The sequence below is a fragment of the Eleginops maclovinus genome, chromosome 23 (assembly GCF_036324505.1).
Source record: "Eleginops maclovinus isolate JMC-PN-2008 ecotype Puerto Natales chromosome 23, JC_Emac_rtc_rv5, whole genome shotgun sequence".
Lineage (NCBI taxonomy): Eukaryota > Metazoa > Chordata > Actinopteri > Perciformes > Eleginopidae > Eleginops > Eleginops maclovinus.
In genome coordinates, this window is record NC_086371.1 from 13,545,795 (window position 1) to 13,567,421 (window position 21,627).

A 21,627-nucleotide genomic window follows, 5' to 3' on the forward strand; every position below is an offset into this window, starting at 1 on the left:
TCAACAGTAGAAGCTTCGAAATATGACTCCCGTTCTCCCCATGGACCACCAAGGGTTGCAGAGGAGAATTTCTGTTACCGTTGTGGGGAGAGTGGGCATTATGCAGGAAAGTGTCAAAACTCTGAAAACCAGGCCAAGGTTATCAAGAGACTGATTTAGGCCCAAGAGAGCTGTAAAGCCAACAGTCAGGCTTACATATGATGAGCCGGGTAGATCCAGAGATCAGCCTTTGACCATTGTTCACAGAGGTATTGTCATTAAGATTGGACATACATAAAGCAACATTTGTCACTCTTCATACCCCTTAGTTTGAGTCTTTTTAGTGTTGTATGAGGACATACAGACCTTTTAGAAGGGGGAGGGTGTAACCGGGTTAAAATCAGGGTTTTGAGTACTCATGAGTATATACATAGTTTATTGTTTTTCGTAATGTTTTGTTAGGTTGCTATTTTGCTATTGTGTTTTGTGATTTATATGTTGTATATATCTGTTTGTTTATCTGTAATGTGGCCATCCCGCCAGGAGGGGGCGTGATGGGGGGTGAATGGGAGACGGGGAAGTGAGGGTGAGAGGTCAGGGAAACGCGCGGGAGTGGGGAAAAAGAGAGAGGAGGAAAAGACGTGTCCAAAGAGCACATGTTAATAATAGTTTTCAGCTAAAGTGGATGACATATCAGCTTTACAGTTTGGTTCACCCAGCGGAGTTCGAGTCCGACTACCAACTTAACCAGTTGGAACGAGTGGCGGTTGGTTAACGCAGCCAGCGTCGCTGCTAGGACCAGCTTCTTGGGGACCGCGGACCGGGCAGAGGCGCCGACGGGCTTCGTTCGCCTTCCTCCGGCCAGGAGGAACCAAGGCAACACGCCAAGGACGAGTGCCGTTGCCGCGGACTTTTCATGGACTCTCGGGGTTCTCCCTGGAACACTACCGACACACTACCGACGTCACCCACCACTCACCTGTACGTGAGTACGGTCCTCGTTCGCTCATAGGGAGTGAAGAGGAGTACGCGGCGTCATCAGGCCTGCAACGGGGGTTTCTTTGGTTTCTTTGTTTTCTTTCATTTAGAATGCCGGCTTAGGTTAATACGTGTATATAGCCATGTTGTAACTGTTTCACTTTATTCTAAAGCAAGTAAACATTTGAAATCATACATTTTTGTTTGTTTATTTATGTGTAGTGTTTATGTCACTGTGTATGTTTAAATGTGTTGTTCGTAGTTAAGGGTACTGGTTACATTTTAATCAATTAATTTAGGGAATCTAAACTATTCAAAAAAGTATTCATGTTAGGTTAAAGAACCTAGGGCCCTGCCCTCTATCGATCAGGGGTAAAAGGGGCTACACTAATTTGAAGTCCAGTCTTTAAACTCTAATATTTAATTTAGTTGTTTATAAGCAGTCATACATATTTGCATTTGTGTATAATCAACAGCTAACTCAAGACTTCCTGCTGCTGTTTAGTGCTGAAACAGCCTGCAAGATGTTTGAGAAATGGGACACTGCTTTCAAGATCAAGATTATCAAAGAAGCCAAACACCTGACTCAGTCAGCAGAGCTTTGTCGACTTCTGAATGCTGCTGAGACACTTGCAGAGAACGATGACACCAGTAAGCTACATGCAGGCTTGGTTGTATTCCAAATAGCTTGTGCTCTTTACTTTGTGCATTTCAGGTACATTGACTTTTTTCTTGTATGATTTCTCCTACTGATAGGCTGTGACAGTGACATGGCTTCTCTGCTGCTGCTTCTCTATCTCTTGCCACCCACTGCTGGACAGAAGAGGCCAAGATCAGTCCCAGTGATGCAGTGGACAAAATGGTGCACTTCCACACGATATGCATGTTTCATATTTTCCCCCAGCAAGAAAAAGGAGCCCGAATCTAATCTGAACATTTTAACGTTGCTGGATAATTATCCAAACTTTTACTTGACTGTGTTCATGTTATTTTTCTGTTTTTTAGTCATGCTGCAGCATTGAAGAACACATGCGGGGAAGAAAGGGTCAACAACCATACATCCTTGCTGCTGGCCTAACCCGGAACCGGATTGACACCTTCTACATTTTCATTGACAAACAGCTCTTGCCATGCCAAGCCACAAGCTCATTGAGTTCTTTTGATGAACTGTTCAAATCACACTACGTGGTCAACCTGTTCTACGAGGAGTCTTCTCTACTAACTGGGTTACACTCTTAGGGACAGAGTACAGGACGGGACTAGTCATTTGTATTGAGGTTGATGATGGAATGACTGTTTTTTGCAAAAATAAACAAGGTTCTTTTAGTTGATGGTCCTATCTACTTCCTTGTGAAAAAGCTTGTGGTTGACCATTTTAATGAACTACAAAGTATTTTAAAGTGATGAAAAAGACGTTATCAAAGCAGAAAGCCTTGTAATGTATAAGCCTTTTGACTTACAAAGTGCTTATGGTGGAAATGAGAGTGAATATGTTTTGCCATTGTTTTCTTTTTCAATGTGCATATACTGTGTAGTTGTGCTCATAAACTAGTTCTCTCTGTTAGTCACATGTCCTGAAATTGTGTTCCTTTTTGAAAAAAAGGAAATGTTTCAATGTGCATTATGCTGTGCTGGATAGAGAGAAGATTCAGAGAGCGGAGAGATACATTATCTGTAACATGTTTACAACGCCAGTTAAGTGCAGATACTGCAACTTCTTCAATAAAAATGGACAACATTGAGAGTTTATAATGATTTATTATATTTGTTAAGTCTTGTGGAAGTCAACAAATGTATCTAAATGTAAATAAAGCTAATAGATTTAACCTGTCAAGATTGTGTTTTCCTTACAGTAAAACTGATTTGTGTACAGTGCATGGATTAATATTGTAAAAAGAACACTTACGATTTTGCTGTGCTGTGGTGCTAAAACGACCAGCTCTGTAAGCCTTTCTACACCAAACACACTAGTGAGTTCAAATGTCAACAGCCGCAGTGCCACGAAAGGTACACAGTTTGAGTTATATATGAATTTGATATTTGCATTAAAATGCCTTAAATGTTGTGAGGATTATTCAAAAGGGAGCTTTCTTTGCATTTATTGAAGCTTAAGATATAGTCATACAAGTTGTATAAGCCATTGTTTGTTCTAATAATTTCTCACCTGCTGGCTCTCAAAGGTCCATGTGCTGTCGGGTAAAGACGCATCCAGAACACTGATCACCTCCTTAAAGTCAGTGGTACTGCTGGGTTTAATCAAAGTGAAATCACTGTACTCTGATATTGGAGACATGCAGGACCTGAAGGATTGACTCTGAGACATCATGTCTCCTCCCAGGACCTCCACGTACTTTATAGGTCCATCAGTGTTGAGCTGAATCTGCAGGTTTCTGTTGGGGTTCTTGTAATTATCACAGTCGCTGCGTCTCATGCAGCAACTACCGCTGCTTCTGCTGTTCCTCATGCATTTAACCGCTAAAATGAGAAAAGTCACCAGAGACAGCACGGACACCGAGGCCAGAGAGAGAATCAAATAAAGGGTGATTCTCCCAGTTTTCATGCTGGGCTCGGCCGCTTTCTGTCGAAGGTCTATGATGGGCTCATGGCCGTCCTCCAGCAGGATGGACACCGTGACGGTGGAGGACTGCACCGGTTCCCCGTCGTCCCTGATCTCTATAATCAGCCTCTGAGAGGAGTCGTCCTGCTCGGACGCAGCGCGTTTAGTCCTCACCTCCCCTGTGTACAGATTGACCGTAAACAGAGAGGCGTCTGTGGCCTCCGCCAGCTTGTAGGAGATCCAGGCGTTATGGCCCGAGTCAGCGTCCACGGCCGTCACCTTTGTAACCAGGTGACCCGCTTTAGCGGAGCGGGGCATCCTCTGGTGAGAGAGGGAGCCCAGCACAGCGGAGGAGGGGTAAATAACAGCGGGGGCATTGTCGTTCTGGTCCAGGATAAAAACATGGACAGTGGTGTTGCTGCTGAGAGACGGAGAGCCCTGATCCTTTGCCTGAACCTGAATCTGAAACACCTTCAGTTTCTCATAGTCAAACGAGTGCATGCTGTAGATGCTGCCGTTATCTGAGTTTATATAAACATAAGACGAGACAGAGATGTCCTGCACTTTAGAGTCCACTATGGAGTAAGATATTTTGGCGTTATCACCAAAATCCAGATCAGACGCTGATACTGAGTACAGTATAGAGCCTGGCACCCCATTCTCTTTTAAATACACATTATAGGAGGGTTGAGTGAATACAGGGGGGTTATCATTCACATCAGTGATGCTGACAGGTATCATTTTCTTACTGGACAGAGGAGGAGAACCTGAATCAGTTGCTGTTATTTCAATCTTATATCCGGAGACATTTTCTCGATCTAAAACACCCCTGGTAACCAGGGCGTAATTTTGAGAAAACGATGGTTTTAGCGTAAATGGAGATTTTTTGGGGAGCTGTAATGTTACTCTACCATTTACACCAGAGTCAAGGTCTCTGGCATTGATCAAAGCTACTACGGTGCCATTAGGCGAGTCTTCGCGCACTGGCTTTGGATGAGAGGTGAGTATTATTTCTGGGGCATTATCGTTAACATCTAAAACTTCAACATTCACAGTACAATGCCCCTCCATTCTCGGACTGCCTTTATCTTTCGCACTTATATCTAATTCATAATTTGTAATTGTTTCGAAATCCAGTTTTCCTTTGAGAAATATTGTTCCAGAATTATGATCAATAGTGAAAACAGAGAGAACAGTATCCGGTGTGTGTGCACCAAATGCGTATTCTATCTCTCCGTTTTGACCATCATCCATATCTGTTGCTTTTGTTTGTACTATTAACTCACCGTCTGCAGCATTTTCACTGATAGATACTTTATACAACGTTTTCTCAAACGTCGGGACGTTATCGTTTATGTCAAGCACACTTATAGATAGCTGAGCAGTCCCTGATCTTACTGGGTTGCCTCCATCTAGAGCTGTCAACAAAAGCTTATGGATAGCCTTTTTCTCTCTATCTAAATGTTTTGCTAAAATCAATTCAGGGACTTTCCTTCCGCCAGCAACATCTTTAACTCTAATACTAAAACATTCATCTTTACTGAGTGTGTATGACTTTAAAGAATTACTCCCAACATCGGGGTCTATGGCACTTTCTAATGGAAAACGAACCCCCAAACCGGTAGATTCTGCAACCTCTAATGTGATATCATTTGATGGAAATCTAGGTGCATTATCATTAATGTCTTGTATTTCTACTTCAACACGAAAAAGTTGTAATGGGTCCTCAATAACAACCTGAAGAGGCAAGACACAGCTTACGCTTTGTCCACATAGAGTCTCTCTGTCTATTCTGTCATTCACCAGCAGCTCGCCCTTCCCTGCATCCACACTGAAATACTGCTCTCCAGCCTCAGAGGCAACACGCAGTTTACGATCAAACATCTCTGATAGTCCGAGACCCAGATCTTTGGCTAGATTTCCTACCACAGAGCCCTGTTTTAGTTCCTCGGGGATGCTGTATCGAGTCTGTCCATTTATTGTAGTCCACAAGAGAAATAAATGATGCCACCAAAGCGCCTGCCATCTCCAGTCTCGGTATCCTATTGTCTTTGTCATCCTTAGTCCGCTATAACATATCAAATCCAAACGACATATTGGATAGAATGATGGTTAAATTCCACATCGCAGTACTAGTCCAATAGAGATTTCCCAAAATTACCCAGCATGGCTGTACGAGGAGTTAAACGATTTTCACATTATACAAACGAGCCCATTGCCGTCTCTCCTCGATCTCTTTGCTTTCTAAATGTTACAGCTCTGAGGCTGCATGGGGGAAGGGACTAGATTGCTTTGTACAGTTCTGACTCCTATTGGTGCAAAGCATCCACATCTACCATCCAATGAAAGGGGAACAGATCGAAACTCTTAAAGTGACAGCGTCTCTTCTCATCTTGCCCTTTTAGTTTTTTTCAACACTATGTTTTTGACACTTATGGATAGCCAAACGTGCAATGTAGGCTTTTCCACTTTAAAATAATATGTAATACCATAGAATTTAAATTAAACGTATATTTTTGAAATCCTATTTTAACAATAACTACGAACAAGTTAAGGAAACAAAATACAGTTTTTTCACGGAAAGAAGATTAGCAAAAAGTATACACACACTTTGTGCCTATGCATCACTTAAATCCAAGAGTCACTTTCCAGCGTTGTGGTGCTGAACTATTCAGAAATGAAGATGGGAATTTGTGATGAATAGATGAATAGATGGATATAGAATGACTCAATCTGCATTATGTTTTGCTCACCTGCTGGCTCTCAAAGGTCCAAGTGCTGTCGGGTAACGACGCATCCAGAACACTGATCACCTCCTTAAAGTCAGTGGTGCTGCTGGGTTTAATCAAAGTGAAATCACTGTACTCTGACATTGGAGACATGCAGGACCGGAAGGACTGACTCTGAGACATCATGTCTCCTCCCAGGACCTCCACGTACTTTATAGGTCCATCGGTGTTGAGCTGAATCTGCAGGTTTCTGTTGGGGTTCTTGTAATTATCACAGTCGCTGCGTCTCATGCAGCAACTACCGCTGCTTCTGCTGTTCCTCATGCATTTAACCGCTAAAATGAGAAAAGTCACCAGAGACAGCACGGACACCGAGGCCAGAGAGAGAATCAAATACAGGGTGATTCTCCCAGTTTTCATGCTGGGCTCGGCCGCTTTCTGTCGGAGGTCTAAGATGGGCTCATGGAGGCCGTCCTCCAACAGGATGGACACCGTGACGGTGGCGGACTGAACCGGTTCCCCGTCGTCCTTGATCTCTATAAGCAGTCTCTGAGAGGAGTCGTCCTGCTCGGACGCAGCGCGTTTAGTCCTCACCTCCCCTGTGTACAGATTGACAGTGAACAGAGAGGCGTCTGTGGCCTCCGCCAGCTTGTAAGAGATCCAGGCGTTATGGCCCGAGTCAGCGTCCACGGCCGTCACCTTCGTAACCAGGTGACCCGCTTTAGCGGAGCGGGGCATTCTCTGGTGAGAGAGGGAGCCCAGGGCAGCAGAGGAGGGGTAAATAACAGCGGGGGCATTGTCGTTCAGGTCCAGGATAAAAACATGGACGGTGGTGTTGCTGCTGAGAGACGGAGAGCCCTGATCCTTTGCCTGAACCTGAATCTGAAACACCTTCAGTTTCTCATAGTCAAACGAGTGCATGCTGTAGATGCTGCCGTTATCTGAGTTAATGTAAACATAAGACGAGACAGAAACGTCCTGCACTTTAGAGTCCAAGATGGAGTAAGATATTTTGGCGTTTTCACCAAAATCCAGATCAGATGCTGATATTGAGAACAAAATCTTACCAGGAGCATGGTTCTCTTTTACATACACAGCATACGAAGGCTGGGAGAACACTGGTGGGTTGTCATTTATATCTAACAATTCAACAAATATATTTTTTTCACTCGATAATGGGGGCTTTCCAGAATCAGTAGCAATGATCTTGACACTATACTGGCTATTTTTTTCACGGTCAAGTGGCCCATTCGTCACTAATGAGTAGTGATTAGACAGCGAAGGATTTAACTTGAAGGGGGATTTTGAAGATAAACTTAACTTAATCTTACCATTGTCACCCGAATCTGGGTCTTTTGCACTTATTAACGCAATTACGGTTCCAATTTCAGAGTTCTCTGGAATAGGTGTTGTTAGAGAAGTTACAATAATTTCAGGAATATTGTCGTTAATGTCGACTACTTTAATTTCGACGCCACAATGTCCATCCATCTCAGGATTTCCTTTGTCTTTAGCAGTGACGTCAAATCTAACTAAAGGGTTAGTTTCATGGTCTAAAATGCCTTTGACAACAATAACTCCAGTAGAGGGCTCAATGTTAAACAATGATAAAATCAGATCTGTAGTTTGCTCTGCAAACAAATATTCAATTACGCTATTTAGTCCTTCATCTGCATCAGTAGCTTTTACTTGAAGTATCTCAGTTCCAGGTATTGCCTTTTCGCTGACATTAGCCTCATAAACCTGTTTTTCAAACTGTGGTGCATTGTCATTGTTGTCAAGCACTATAACTGTAATTTCAGATGTCCCTGAGCATACAGGGTCTCCACCATCTACAGCGGTGAGGATAAGATTGTGCACAGCCAGCTTTTCTCTATCAAGAGGTTTTTCGAGGACCAGTTCAGGGATTTTTCTACCGTCTTTGTGGTTTTTAACAGTCAATTTGAAATGATCGTTTTTGCTAATAAGATAAGTGCGTACAGCATTAGAGCCAACATCCGAATCCCGTGCACTTTCTAACGGAAATCGGGCTCCTGGATTAACCAGCTCCGCAATTTTCACTACTTTCTCCTTCATAAGAAAACTAGGAGAATTGTCGTTTGTATCCTGTATTTCAATCTCAACCCTATGCAGCTGTAGGGGGCTATCTATGACTAATTCCAAAGGCAACACACATGCCGGTCTTTGTCCACACAGTTCCTCCCTATCTATCCTATCAATCACCACCAGTTCCCCCTTTCTCAAGTCCACGCTGAAATACTGCTTACCAGCTTCCGAGGTTATCCGCAATTTACGTCGGTAGAGTTCAGATACAACCAAACCCAGATCTTTGGCTAGATTTCCTACAACAGAGCTCTGTTTCAGTTCCTCCGGGATGCTGTAGCGAGTCTGTCCTTCTATTGTACTCCACAAAAGAAAGAAATGATGCCACCACAAAAACACCTGCCATGCAGGCAATTTGGTCCACATTATTCCTCGTTCCATAAACCCAATATCTTCTCACTACAATCCAAACTTCTTAGCTGATTACATATAGAAGATATGTGATCCGATGTAGATGCGTCCTCATAGACAGTCATGCTTTGTATCTGCATATGCATCCCTCTCCCCAGTGCAGAACATTGTAATGGTTACGAGGCTGAAGCTACTCGGTGAGACGGAGTAGATCTCTTTGTAATACTCACAATTTCATTGGTGGAGGGGGTATTCCTGTTTCCACCAATCGTGGCATCAGTTAGTGTCAACAGAAAAGTGACGTTTAAGCATGATTCAAATAAATACCATTCTGCTTATTGCGGAGCTATCATAATAAATATTACAGCCTACCAATACACTCCAACGATATGGGTTAAAAAGTGAAAAATGTATCTGAAGACTTTACGTTTAAATATGAAAATTATAAAATACATTTATTATTGATAAATATTGTAAATATAACATCCTAAATCCAGTGTTCTATAAATAAGTAAATGTCGGATCTGTATATGACCACGCATACAATGTTTTGTGTTAATCCATCATCTATCCTCTTGCCTGTATATACCTGAATGCATGCACATGTCTTTGAATCTGACAAGGCTCTTCGTTGCCTTCCTGTGGTCAGAGAAAGCAAATGCAGTCTGCATACGTGATTACGTCGTATGCACAGCACAGCTCTCCACACGCTTCAGTCAAATAGGTCTGTCTGCAGCTCAAGCAAAATACCCGTATGGGCGAAAAGGGAGGGGAGATTGTGCAGCCAGCCCTCCCTCTCTCTCTCTCTCTCTCTCTCTCTCTCTCTCTCTCTCTCTCTCTCTCTCTCTCTCTCTCTCTCTCTCTCTCTCTCTCTCTCTCTCTCTCTCTCTCCCTCTCTTTAAGCATATTTACCAACATTTCCCAGACCAATTATAATCAATCAAATGATTCTAAAAACTATGCAATACATTACTCAATATTCATACGCTGGTTGCAGGAATTACACGCTGACATCAAATATAATGAAAAATAATCCACAACAAAAAAAAGACATTCATTAGATAATCACCAAAAACTATTTGCAATAGTAATCTGTTTTAATGGCGGTGACGAGCGACAGAGGGATATGTAGAGAGGCAGTGTGAGAGGAAGAGAGAGAGAGAGGCCATGGGAGAGTGCTTTAGCAGCTTTCAGCACCACAAGAGTGGACAGCGCCACACAGGCGGCCAACTGCTGCTACTGTATGCTGCAAACTCACAGGCTCCCACTAAAGACCCCAACAAATCACAACTATCAACTCAAGAAGGGATAGATTGGATTCAAATGAAAAAAACCTACTAGTTGTTAATTAAGATCCATATTAGCAGTATATTGACTCTTTATTAGTCATTATAAAGCATTATTAATGCCTTATGACCGTATTCTACAAGTAATAGGCCACTAGTTAAGAGTTGTTCCTCAATAACCTTCTAATTAGCGCTTATTTATTGCAAGTAAGGAAGTTGTAGTACATGCGTTCTGGTCTTAATATGCTCTGCTCCATATGGGCCTAATAATGCAGTAGTACCACAAGAATAGTCATTCTCCCATAATAACACCACACAAATATGGTCTATTCTTATCTAACAACACATGAAACTACAGGTGTTTATTGTGTCAAAATAACTCAAAATGTGGTATTTCTAACTTAGAATATGTTTCCTATTATAAAGTGTAGTCTTGTTTACAACCAGTAAGCTAGTAGTTTGACTCTAATTGACCTGCACAGGTTCCCTATTCTAAAGTTGCTTCCTCTTCATATTTTGTATACATTATAGCACACAACAACTGAAATGAACCTCAACAGTACATGAACAAAGTAGGCACACATTGAAATATCTCTTTTATTTATGAACCACTAAAGAGATGTTTAGACACATCCCAAAACTTCTCAAGTTTTCCAAGGCTGAGAACACATATGCAGCCTTTTTAATAAAATACAGATTTTCCACCATTATTGTGTTTTTGACAAGATAAACATGGTATAACCATGCCATAGATTTGAAAAGTGTAAACAAAATGTTCAATACAAATTTGACCAAGTGGCTGATCCCTCTGTACTTGTTTTAAAATAAGGCAGAATCATCATTAATCTATATTAATAGCTTTTGTAACCCTCTTTTTGTCACTGGGTTACATGTACAAAGACCTACTTCTCACAGCTTCTCTATCAGTGTTTCTAGCATACAGAGCTGTCTAGATACATAATAGTGTCAAAGCTTTTGACTGAGAGTGTAATTATAAACTTGCTATCTGCAACTTCTGCAATTACCTTTCACAGGTTTCAGACTTTATATTTGTTCCTAAGGTCATGCAAGAGGGAACATATTCTAAGTTAGAAATACCACATTTTGAGGTATTTTGACACAATAAACACTTGTAGTTTTTTGTCTTGTTCCATAAGAATAGACCATATTTTTTGGTGTTATTATGGGAGAATGACTATTCTTGTGGTACTAATGCATTATTAGGCCCATATTGAGCAGAGCATAATAAGACCAAAACTAATGTACTACAACATCCTTACTTGCAAAAAACAAGCACTAATTAGAAGGTTATTGAGGAAAAACTCTTAACGTATGGCCTATTACTTGTAGAATATTGTCATGTAGAGTAAGGCATTAATACGTGTTTTATTATGACCAATAAAGAGCCAATATACTGCTAATATGCATCTTAATTAAAAACTAGTTGATGGTGAATTTGTGTACCTTACCAGACTTTTATATTGTGATGCTACTTTTCCAGTATTTCCTATGATATTATTCCACAGTTGTTAATTGTAGACATCAGGAAACCCACACAATGTATAATTCTGAGGTAAACATACACACATGCAGTTTTATTCACACTTCAAACTTCCTGTCAAGCCTCTTGTGGTATGTGATCACTGCAAAGTGTTTAGCAACAATAGCAAGTGATTAAGTGACAAAGACGTAAGACATTTTTTATTTCCAAAAGTTTACTGATATCATCATATAAACATTAAGTCATTTTCTGTATCATCTATCCTTTGACAGGGGGACAGCATACACACTGGACAGATCACCACAGAACTAGGGCACAGGTACTCTCCACAAAATAATTGCTTGCAAGCCAGCACCATCTTCATACAGTCATTGCTTAATTTCTACTCTAACCTGTATCGGACGAATTGCAACATGTTGGGTGTAAAACAATATATAAAGATTATCCATAAATACAACCCAAATCACAGTATGTTTAGTTTGTTAAGACCACACATCTTAATTAGATGTTTGTATGTTAAATCAGTTGAATAGTATGTTTTAAAGCTGTAGAGTCTGATGTTGGTCGAACTGTAAGGTAATTTTGGAGCTGCCAATTGAATTTTGTAAGAACATTTCTATTATTTTGTCCATATATCACAAGTTTAATTGAACAGCACCACAAAATGCACCTGCCAAAAATAATCATAAAGTTAAGTTCGATCTGCACATCTCTACAATATTTTCAACAAAGACGGAACACAATAACCTTCAGTTAGAGTACATTTCTTCTGATACGTTGGCCTGTTAAGGGGACATCAAAAGCCTACCTGATCCCCTCTGTCACAGAGTTCTCATTATTTATTTTACTTCTGTTACTTGTATTATTTATCCTCTGCAATCCACAATTGTATTAAATGAAGTACATAAAGTGGATAGTGGTATAGAGCACAACAAACACATGCTTAAACAGAATAAACATTATTGGCATTATAATAATAATTACTGAAAATTCAACTGTCTTAAATTACTTCAACTGCTGGTTTCCCTGTTAATACTTTCCTTAACCATATAAGCCTGTTAGTAGGTAGAGCTGTCCAGCCTCTCTCAAATGTGAAGTACCTCTGCACCTTGAAATAAAGAGTATATACAAAGGAGGTAAAATTCGGACAATATTCGTTGACTAGAGATTTGAGTTTAAAATATAATTGTATCATTTAATACCTAGAGAATAACATCGCAGTACAGTTTTCATGTGATAAATTAGTGCAACACCCCAGTCACATATAACAAAGCACGCCATATTTTGAGCCACACACTGTCACACATGACCATTTGTCAGACAAGGGAACGTCCATCAACGCTGGATTAAGCAATCTTCAGCGATGATAAATATTTTGTGAGGTATGAACAGATGCCAGCAGAAAGTTATCTGATTAAGTGCTAATGTGTAATGTTTGTATACATAAAACAGTTCACTGCTTCTATCTGCGTTTGTATTCAGTTACTGTGTGGTGAAACAGAGTATGATGGTCAGTTGTCAGTGTATCAGTAATAAGTGCTCTTTGCAGTAGTTTGTATCATTCTATGTGTTTGATGGTGCATCAACAATAAAGAAGAACACTTTTTCTTACCTTATTTGGTGAGACAGGATGTAACAGGGGTCAGGGGGAGGACAGGAAAAGCAGCAGGCAGCAAGAGGGACACATGAAAGAGAAAACAAGAGAGGAAGGATGTAAGTTAGACTTGTGGTCAGCTTAACGAGTCTGGCTTTGGGAAGAACAGAAACCAAAATACTTACCATGTGGCACACAACAAATGGGTGTTGTGATTCATGTGGATATTCACAGAGTTTCTAATTTCTTTAGTTTAAAAATGTGGCAAATATTTATTTGAGGTTTGATCTACATCTGTTTTGCCTCTCAGTCAGTATAATAAAAATAAAAATAACAATAATAAGATTCATCACCCATCAGCTAAAACTTGGTTCATCAAAAACCAAACAAATAAAATAGCATGATAGATTATTATATATTTTTGTATAATTATATAACATTTAGAGCTATGTGACCCAACATTACTTTACAGATAATGGAAAATACCCCTAATTGATGAAAGAATATGAAAAGATATCCAAGCAGGGTGTCAAAAGTATCAAACTTATACAAAACATTAGGCAACCGTTGTGATTGTGTTTGTGTGAGTTAGTGAGTGAGAGAGAGACAGACAGAGGTAAGTGTTTCAGAGAAATGATGTGATGGCATTGCTGTCCTTGCAAAAGGGGTGATAATTATGATGACACAAAAACAAAGTATATTGTTGGGGAAAGAAAGAGGCAGTAGCTCCGCCTCAGTGGATAGAAAATAAAATTACACTGTCCAGAAAGACAGTTAACTAAACCAAAATATGTCAAGGGAATGTTTTGTGAATTATTTTCAACTGCCTTCACTACACCATGTTAGATAATGCTGCACAAAAGAAACTGCTTCAACAACTAAGTTGCCCTTCAAACACAAGCATAAATATATGTTGGTACAGTATAACCACATCAGCATGAAACCAAAACATAAACGCAATTACTGCTGTGGAAACGAAAGACTTAAATACATTACTGACACTACAGCAGGGTTGAATCACAACAAAAATACTGCACTGCTGCACAAAGCCACTACCCTCATAGCGACAGCAGGGGGCCTCGAGGCGATGCCGAGACAAATCCATGCCTTATTAATGAGATTCTTTGCTCTGTGACCCTGTGTTTGTCACAGCTGATGTAGGTTGGAGTGTCTTTGTGAGAGCAGATGTAATCTTCTTAGACAAAGCAAAGCAGCAACTGCGTTTTTCAACTGATGCACCCATTTAACATATGATCACAGTGATGGTCAAAATGACTCATCAAACATAAACTAATCATTCAGGAAGTCAAGCAACAATGAAATGAAAAAGAGACATCAGAAAGCTGTTTTCATATAACACAAATAATGTCATAGAAATGTAAGTCTGTCAGTGTATACAATCGTGATAGATATGGAATGCTTTGACAGGGGAAAGAAAACAAACATGGCGGCATAGATCAGAAAACATATAAAAAGCAGCCATGATCACCCTCTACCCCTCCCCTTTCTTCATCATCAGCCACCCCAGGTCTGAGGATGTTGCATCTATTTGACCAAAACAGGGGTGTTCTCTGCATCCCAGTATAGGCACATGCATGGAGCCATCACTGCTCAGAGGCTGCATCTACTACTGAAACCCTTTGGACCAACTAAAAATGGTACAGCCCTGTCAGTGAGTCAGCTTGTTGCTATGGTAACACATCCTACCTCCCTTGCTTGCATCCCACCATGCTTCCTGAGGGCTGGCAATGGGAGCCAAAAAAGAAGAGGTAAAAAACAACATAGAGGATAAACCGAAAAGACGGTTAGCAAAGAGAAACATACTCAGGCACACACTTTTCTATTTGATATGTTGTTCAAACAAAGCACATGTTTATGGACTGCTGTATAGTAAAGCATATTTTCTTAAATGACTGAAAGAGGCTTCAAAGGACATATTTCTTGTTATTGTGAACATGACAGCCTTTAGAGGGATGAAACGACAGTGTATGGTGTAGAATTTTTTTTAATAGGCCGAACAAAATGCCCTAAATTTAGCAATCTCCGTCTCCCTTTCTCTCTCTCCTTCTCTCTCTGCAGCAGAGTGGTGCAGCTGGAGAGGGGGAGGGGAAGGATGCAGAAAATGAGATCAGGAGGAGACTGTTGGAAACCAAGGATGGCTGCTGAACTGTTGCAATCAAGTTTCAGCTGCAAATTGACACAATTTTAACTGACATTTTGGATTAAATCACAGTAAACAAAGCCAACATATTTCGTAATTGTTTTTCTGAACTGGCAATCAGGATGTTATGTAATGGGAAAGTTAAAATAATGCATAATAACCACATGGAAGTCATATAATTTACTAAATCATGTTGGAAGGCTCTGTCCTGTGTCCAACACATAACATCTCTGTGTGTGTTGTGTGTTGGATTAGGAGAATAAAAGACATATTTACAAATATGCAGTATTTAAGTAAAGGATATAGTCTTTCTGAGCTTGACATAACTTTGTCAGTGCCCCATATTAGACGGTAAATCCCTAGTATAATCCCTGCCAGTGCAGATCTCCACACTCTAACCACTGGGACACCAACACACACCCACATACAACATCAAATGAATGTTAGTTTTACCTGCCTTAAAGCTTACTTGTAAATACATTGTGCACAAATGATTTTTTGTCCTGCCCTCAACCGCATGCCAGAGAAAAATACAGTCAAACTGATATCTGCATCACAGTTATCATTTCTTTTGCCATTTGTACATGTTTGACAGGTCTATGTATTAATTACTAATAATGCCTGTAAAGCTGTATTATGCTTTTGGTACTACCTGCTTCCCTCACAAAGTAAAATACATTGTCCTTTCAGTTTGCTCTCCAACTCAACAAAACAACAGGTCTAGATGGATATGGAACAACAGTCATCACATGGAGAGAGCATGATGCACTGGAGCTATTTATATATTTCTCATTTTTTCTGCTGATACTAAGCTGATTTTGTTTAAAATAAGTCTATCTAGGATATCTTGCAAACAGAAACACAATGAGTTGAGTACACACATTAACCACATCCCCTGACACACATGGTGCACAGTGTGTGGATGAGCCCTTCCGGCATAAACATGGGCACACAGCTGCTCACCAGGCAACTTAGCTGGGAACTTGGGACACTTAAACAAGAGCCTGGTCCTGTGGGAACCAGCAGCTGCATGTGATTATGGTTTTGTAGTAAGAAACAAGTTTAGCAAATACATTAAATGATAACAGCTCAAAGGTAGTTTTCACAAACAAGAGAAATATAAAACAACAATGTCCTAAAGGGGTACAGTGGATAAACAATCTGAACCATTTAGCTCAAAACAAATGTTTCATTTTTCTATGACCCCTATGGTGACACTGACCAAAAGAATTTATGGTACTCAGTAAAAACCATCAATTAACAAACCTGAGGAAACATAATGGTTTGAACACAGTTCAAACAGGTAAAGCAGACACAGATGTGGTCTAATAACGATAGCAAACTGCTTCCAGTGGATATGGTGGTTCACATAATTAACCGGTGTTCCTTCCTTGTAGATTGTCAACTTTTATTTTCACACACACACAACCTGAACAACATGCAACAAACAATGCCATACAAAACCCCAAAACACCATGTAAGGCACATTAGTTGATGTGGTGCTTCCTCTGATACTGGCATAACAGACTATCCATACTCACATCATTCATGCATTTATTCAATGCTCATGCATGAAGCTGGATTTTCAAATGAGGCTCTCTGCCTGTTACCTGAGTTAAAATATTTTCTATATGATATATTTTCTAAGTGAACATAAAAAAGGGAAAAAGGAGTACTGCACTGGGTCAAGGAAATGCCATTTGCACTAAATGTACAACATAACAAACATTGTATATTTTCACACGGGATTCATTATAATAATAACAACTGGGATTTGTTGACCGCTCCACACCACTGTCCGTTTTTACAACACACCTCTTTTGATTTCAGCCTATAATGTAACTCTCACATGTGGAGACTTACACTGGGAATAACAAACTAACGTTCTACTGCAGTGTAACTCTAAATATCAATCTATATGAAGCTGATTTTGGGGACAGCTATTTGAATAGATTATGTATTTTTTCCTCCACCATTCTATGCTTCTCAGCTTCTTTTTCCATGTTCTAACATCCCTGTCACTTGTTTTATAACCAATGTAGCACTCTCTCTCTCTCTCTGTCTCTCTCTTTCTCTCTCTCTCGACTTCTATTCCTCTATATTTTAAAGGCTGTTATCTCAGGCTATCTGTATCTTTTACAGGCAGTAGATATATGTGACTATTTCATACGTAATGCTTTGCTGAACCCTCTATCCCAGTAGACAAAGAGAACGGCAGATCAAAATGGCTGCCGTGCATCACTAACACAAATGCTGTACAGGGATGGTGGAGACTGTGCCGGTTACCACGTGCCTCTTCCCCTCCCCCGCTGCCTCTCTCTTCCTCTCCATCACACTGCTTTCCCCCCTCATTCTCCCTTATACCAAAGTTTAAAGGTCTTCAATATTATTCAATCAATATTTATGTTTCACTCATTTTATTGAGTGCAATAATACATGTTATTTGTATTATTATTGCTTTTTTTTGTGTGTGTGCTTGCATCTATTCCAGCCATTTCTTCTCTGTGTATAATCTTATGTTCATGGCTACACCATGTTATTGGGGGAACTAGGTCACTGAAAAAGTAGTGCACTGCGTGGTTGTGTGCATGCAGAACACACACATGCAGAAACAATATGAAGCAATGCTTTAACAGTGATAAAGCCAAGCATCTCCTTTGATTCTATCTTCTATAATGTTCTCTAACATATACAAGTAAAAAGGCAGTAAACAAATAACTGAATAGGTAACTGAATTGTTTGGAAATAAAATCAGGCTTCAGTGGCAGATGTTGCACCAATTTGCCAGAACTATATGTTTAATGTATCAACAGGACTAAGAAAGAATGGGATAATTGTGAAAAATGCTACAAAAGAATACATCATGGAGGATATAACAAATTCCCAAATTGGGATCAATAAAGTAATTCTATTCTATTCTATAGTTTCACTGTGAAACTAACTAAGTATCTTACACAGTGTACCTTAGAAAACAAGTTAACCACACATGTAAATACAGGTTAAGCCTTGAAATAAAGTATAAGAGTCAACAACAGTATAAGAGTATGTGCACTCGGGATACAGAACATCAATACACACAAACGGGTTGAACACACTTGCATACTAGTTCAGTAATGCAAATGTTTTATTGAATGTCTTAAACAGGTTAGTTATTTTGAGGGGCAACGTTTGGTCAGTAGAAGGTAAAGGGGCATACAATATAAGCTCTCCAATGTTTATGCTTGATGAACCAAAGACAGATTAACAGATGTTCAATATAGTCTCAAATCTCAATGTTCAAACTATTCCTGACACTATTTTAATTGTTGTATCAAAATAATGTCAAATCCAGTGGCAAGATCAGTTGTGAGATACAGATATATTAAAAATGTGTTGAATATACTGTAAGTTGGTATGAGCAAAAACTCAGAAACAAAGCAAAGCTTCCAGGGGATACTTCAAGTGGGTACAGTTCCAGAACTATCATTCTGTGTACAGTAATGAGTCGGAAGAGACACAACTGAAGCAAAATACTGATACAAATAATAAGAAAGATATCAAATAAACACAAATCACAAGGATCAAGGATTCAATGAAACAAGGAAGGGGTTGATCTCACCTCTGTGAGCATAGTCTCTGACTCAGCATTAGGCCTTGAAACTGTCTTGGTATGGTCAACACTTAGAGTGCTCTGACTGAAGGGTCGGGAGCAATTCATGTCACTCATCCGGGAGTCAGTAGTTCCATACACCTCGTAACTGAACGCCTGCTTCAACGTACCGGTACCTCCTACGTCTGCGTAAAGAGGTGGGTAATACGGAATAACAGGAAGATTCCCACTAGATTTGTAAAACACTCGCTCGTGTCTCCACCTGTAGATCTTCACTGATATAATAACCACTAAACACGTGATGAAAAGAAAGGACACCACAGCCAGAGCCAGCACCAAGTAAAAAGTCAGGTTGTCATTGTACTCCTTGTCCTGTGTAAAGTCACTGAACTCAGACAGCACTTCCGGGAAGTTGTCCGCCACCACCACGTTAACAATGACTGTAGCTGAACGAGAGAGCTGCCCGTTGTCCTCCACTATAACAGTCAGTTTTTGTTTCACAGCATCTTTATCAGTCACCTGGCGGATAGTTCTTATTTCTCCATTCTGTAAGCCCACTTCAAACAGCGCCCTGTCTGTGGCTTTCTGCAGTTTATAGGAGAGCCAGGCATTCTGTCCAGAGTCCACATCAACAGCCACCACCTTAGTGACCAGATAGCCCACATCTGCTGAGCGAGGAACCATCTCAGCCACTAGAGAGCCACCAGTCTGGACTGGGTACAGGACCTGAGGGGGGTTGTCGTTCTGGTCCTGGATCAGTATTTTCACAGTCACGTTGCTACTGAGTGGAGGAGAACCTCCATCCTGCGCTTTGACTCGAATATTAAACTGTTTCGTTTGCTCATAGTCGAAGGAACGTACAGCAAGTATCTCTCCACTCTCTGCATTCACTGAAAAATAAGCGGAGGCTGATAACCCATTCAATTGGCTATCCTCGAGGAAGTAGGAAATGCGGGCATTGTTCCCTGAGTCTTTGTCACTGGCTTTGACAGAGTGGATTGACATGCCAGGTGAATTATTTTCAGTGATGAAAGCGGTGCTTGATAATTGTGTGAACATTGGGGGGTTGTCATTAACGTCCGATATTTTTAAATGAATAGTCTTGTTTGTGGAAAAACGCGGGGAGCCCTCATCCATCGCCGTAATTGTTATGTTATATTCCGGCACCGTTTCACGATCTAAAACATTGTCGGACATCAGGCTATAAAAATTAGTTGATGAAGACTTGATTTTGAAAGGTAAATCTTTGCTAATAAAACACTTTATTTGGCCATTTTTGTCTGAGTCCAAGTCTTTGATATTAAGCATTGCTATAACAGTATCTGGAGCTGAATCCTCTGGTATGGGATTGGAAAGGGAAATTATGCTTATGACAGGGGCATTATCATTTAGGTCAGGTCACTCAATTTGTACCTTGCTTGTGTCTGTCAACCCACCTTGTCTGTAGCCTTCAATGTCTATTTCATAACGTTTAGCCTTTTCATAATCTAACACACCAATAACAGTAATTTCTCCGTTATCGGGGTCAATATTAAACAAGGATGATGCACTATCGGTATGCTGGGAAAACGAATACACCAACTCATCGTTTGCTCCTTTATCATTATCAGTGGCACTGACTTTTAAAATAACAGTGCCCCTAGAAGCGTTTTCAGGAACTGTTATTCTGTAAACAGCCTGGGTGAATACTGGTGCATTGTCATTTGCATCCAAAACAACGACATTCATTTTTACGGATCCGGATTTCTGAGGATTACCGCCGTCAAATGCCGTCAACGTTAATTTATGCTCTTCTTCTTTCTCTCTGTCAAGCGACGTGTGAAGAACCATTTCAATATATTTTGTCCCGTCCGGCCGAGGGACAACATTCAATTTGAAATTATCTGTAGGGTTGAGTTTGTACGTTTGAATAGTGTTATGTGCTACATCGGGATCTATGGCACTCTCAAGTGAATAGCGAGCCCCTGGCGAGGCAGATTCACTAATCTGGAAATTGTATTCCCTTTTCGAAAAAATCGGAGCATTATCATTAATATCTGTAACCTCTACATCAACCCGATGCAACTCCATTGGATGTTCTAGGATGATTTGGAAATGAAGAGAGCAGGGGGAAACTTGCTTGCACAATTCTTCTCTGTCTATCCTTTTAGCAACTACCAGAGTTCCCTTATCTGCATTCAGTCCAATGTACTCACTGCCATCCTCGGTAAATATCCTAGCCCGCCCGGATTTAAGCCGTTTAATATCCAAGCCTAGGTCCTGAATGATATTCCCGACAACTGAGCCCGACGCCATTTCTTCAGGTATAGAATAACGGACCTGCCCGAGAGCCATTTCTGCGACACAAATGCAGAGAAGGAGCGGCCACCATGAAAACGTTTTTTTTCCGCCCTCACAACAAAGAACTCCCATTGTGAGAACAACCTTTCCAAAAGCCGAATATTCAAACCAAACAACCGTGAAAAAATCCGGCTGATATATTTTTAAGAGCTCATTGTTGAGTGCCGGCCAAGTGGTTTTGTCAGTCTGTGGTTCCGACTGTAACAGAGCTGCAATAACAAGGAAGGACGTCAACGAGGAAAGTAACCTCAATGTTCTCACATTAACCGACAGCGGCGCTTGGGGACGTGAAAAGAAACTGCAGAAAAAAAGCTACATGATAGGGATTACTATCCTTTCACTTGTATAAACAAGACAGAAATACAGAAAGCATAAAGAACACATTTTTTGATGAAAATGATGTTGTGTTGACGAAACTAAGAAAAAACATAGATAACCAAATTGCTTTCCAAGGTGCTG

The 21,627-nt window shown here is 40.4% G+C and overlaps 1 protein-coding gene and 1 pseudogene across 24 annotated transcripts in view; both read right to left on the minus strand.

Annotated features, from left to right (window-relative positions):
* LOC134859890 (protocadherin gamma-C5-like) overlaps positions 1-21,627 on the minus strand; it is a 196,874-nt gene that overhangs the window by 34,331 nt on the left and 140,916 nt on the right. For 2 of the 24 annotated variants that reach the window (XM_063876657.1, XM_063876645.1), the window contains exon 1: positions 3,122-5,741. The exons of 20 other annotated variants lie outside the window; for them this stretch is intronic. In XM_063876657.1, coding sequence (XP_063732727.1) covers positions 3,122-5,572 — 2,451 coding nt within the window. In that variant the 5' untranslated portion in view covers positions 5,573-5,741. Of the gene's footprint in view, positions 1-3,121; positions 5,742-6,267; positions 8,839-12,591; positions 13,097-21,627 lie in introns of those variants that run through there. 2 more of the 24 variants (XM_063876642.1, XM_063876677.1) reach the window with 2 other exon arrangements.
* On the minus strand, positions 12,485-21,578 carry LOC134859894 (protocadherin gamma-A11-like; annotated as a pseudogene).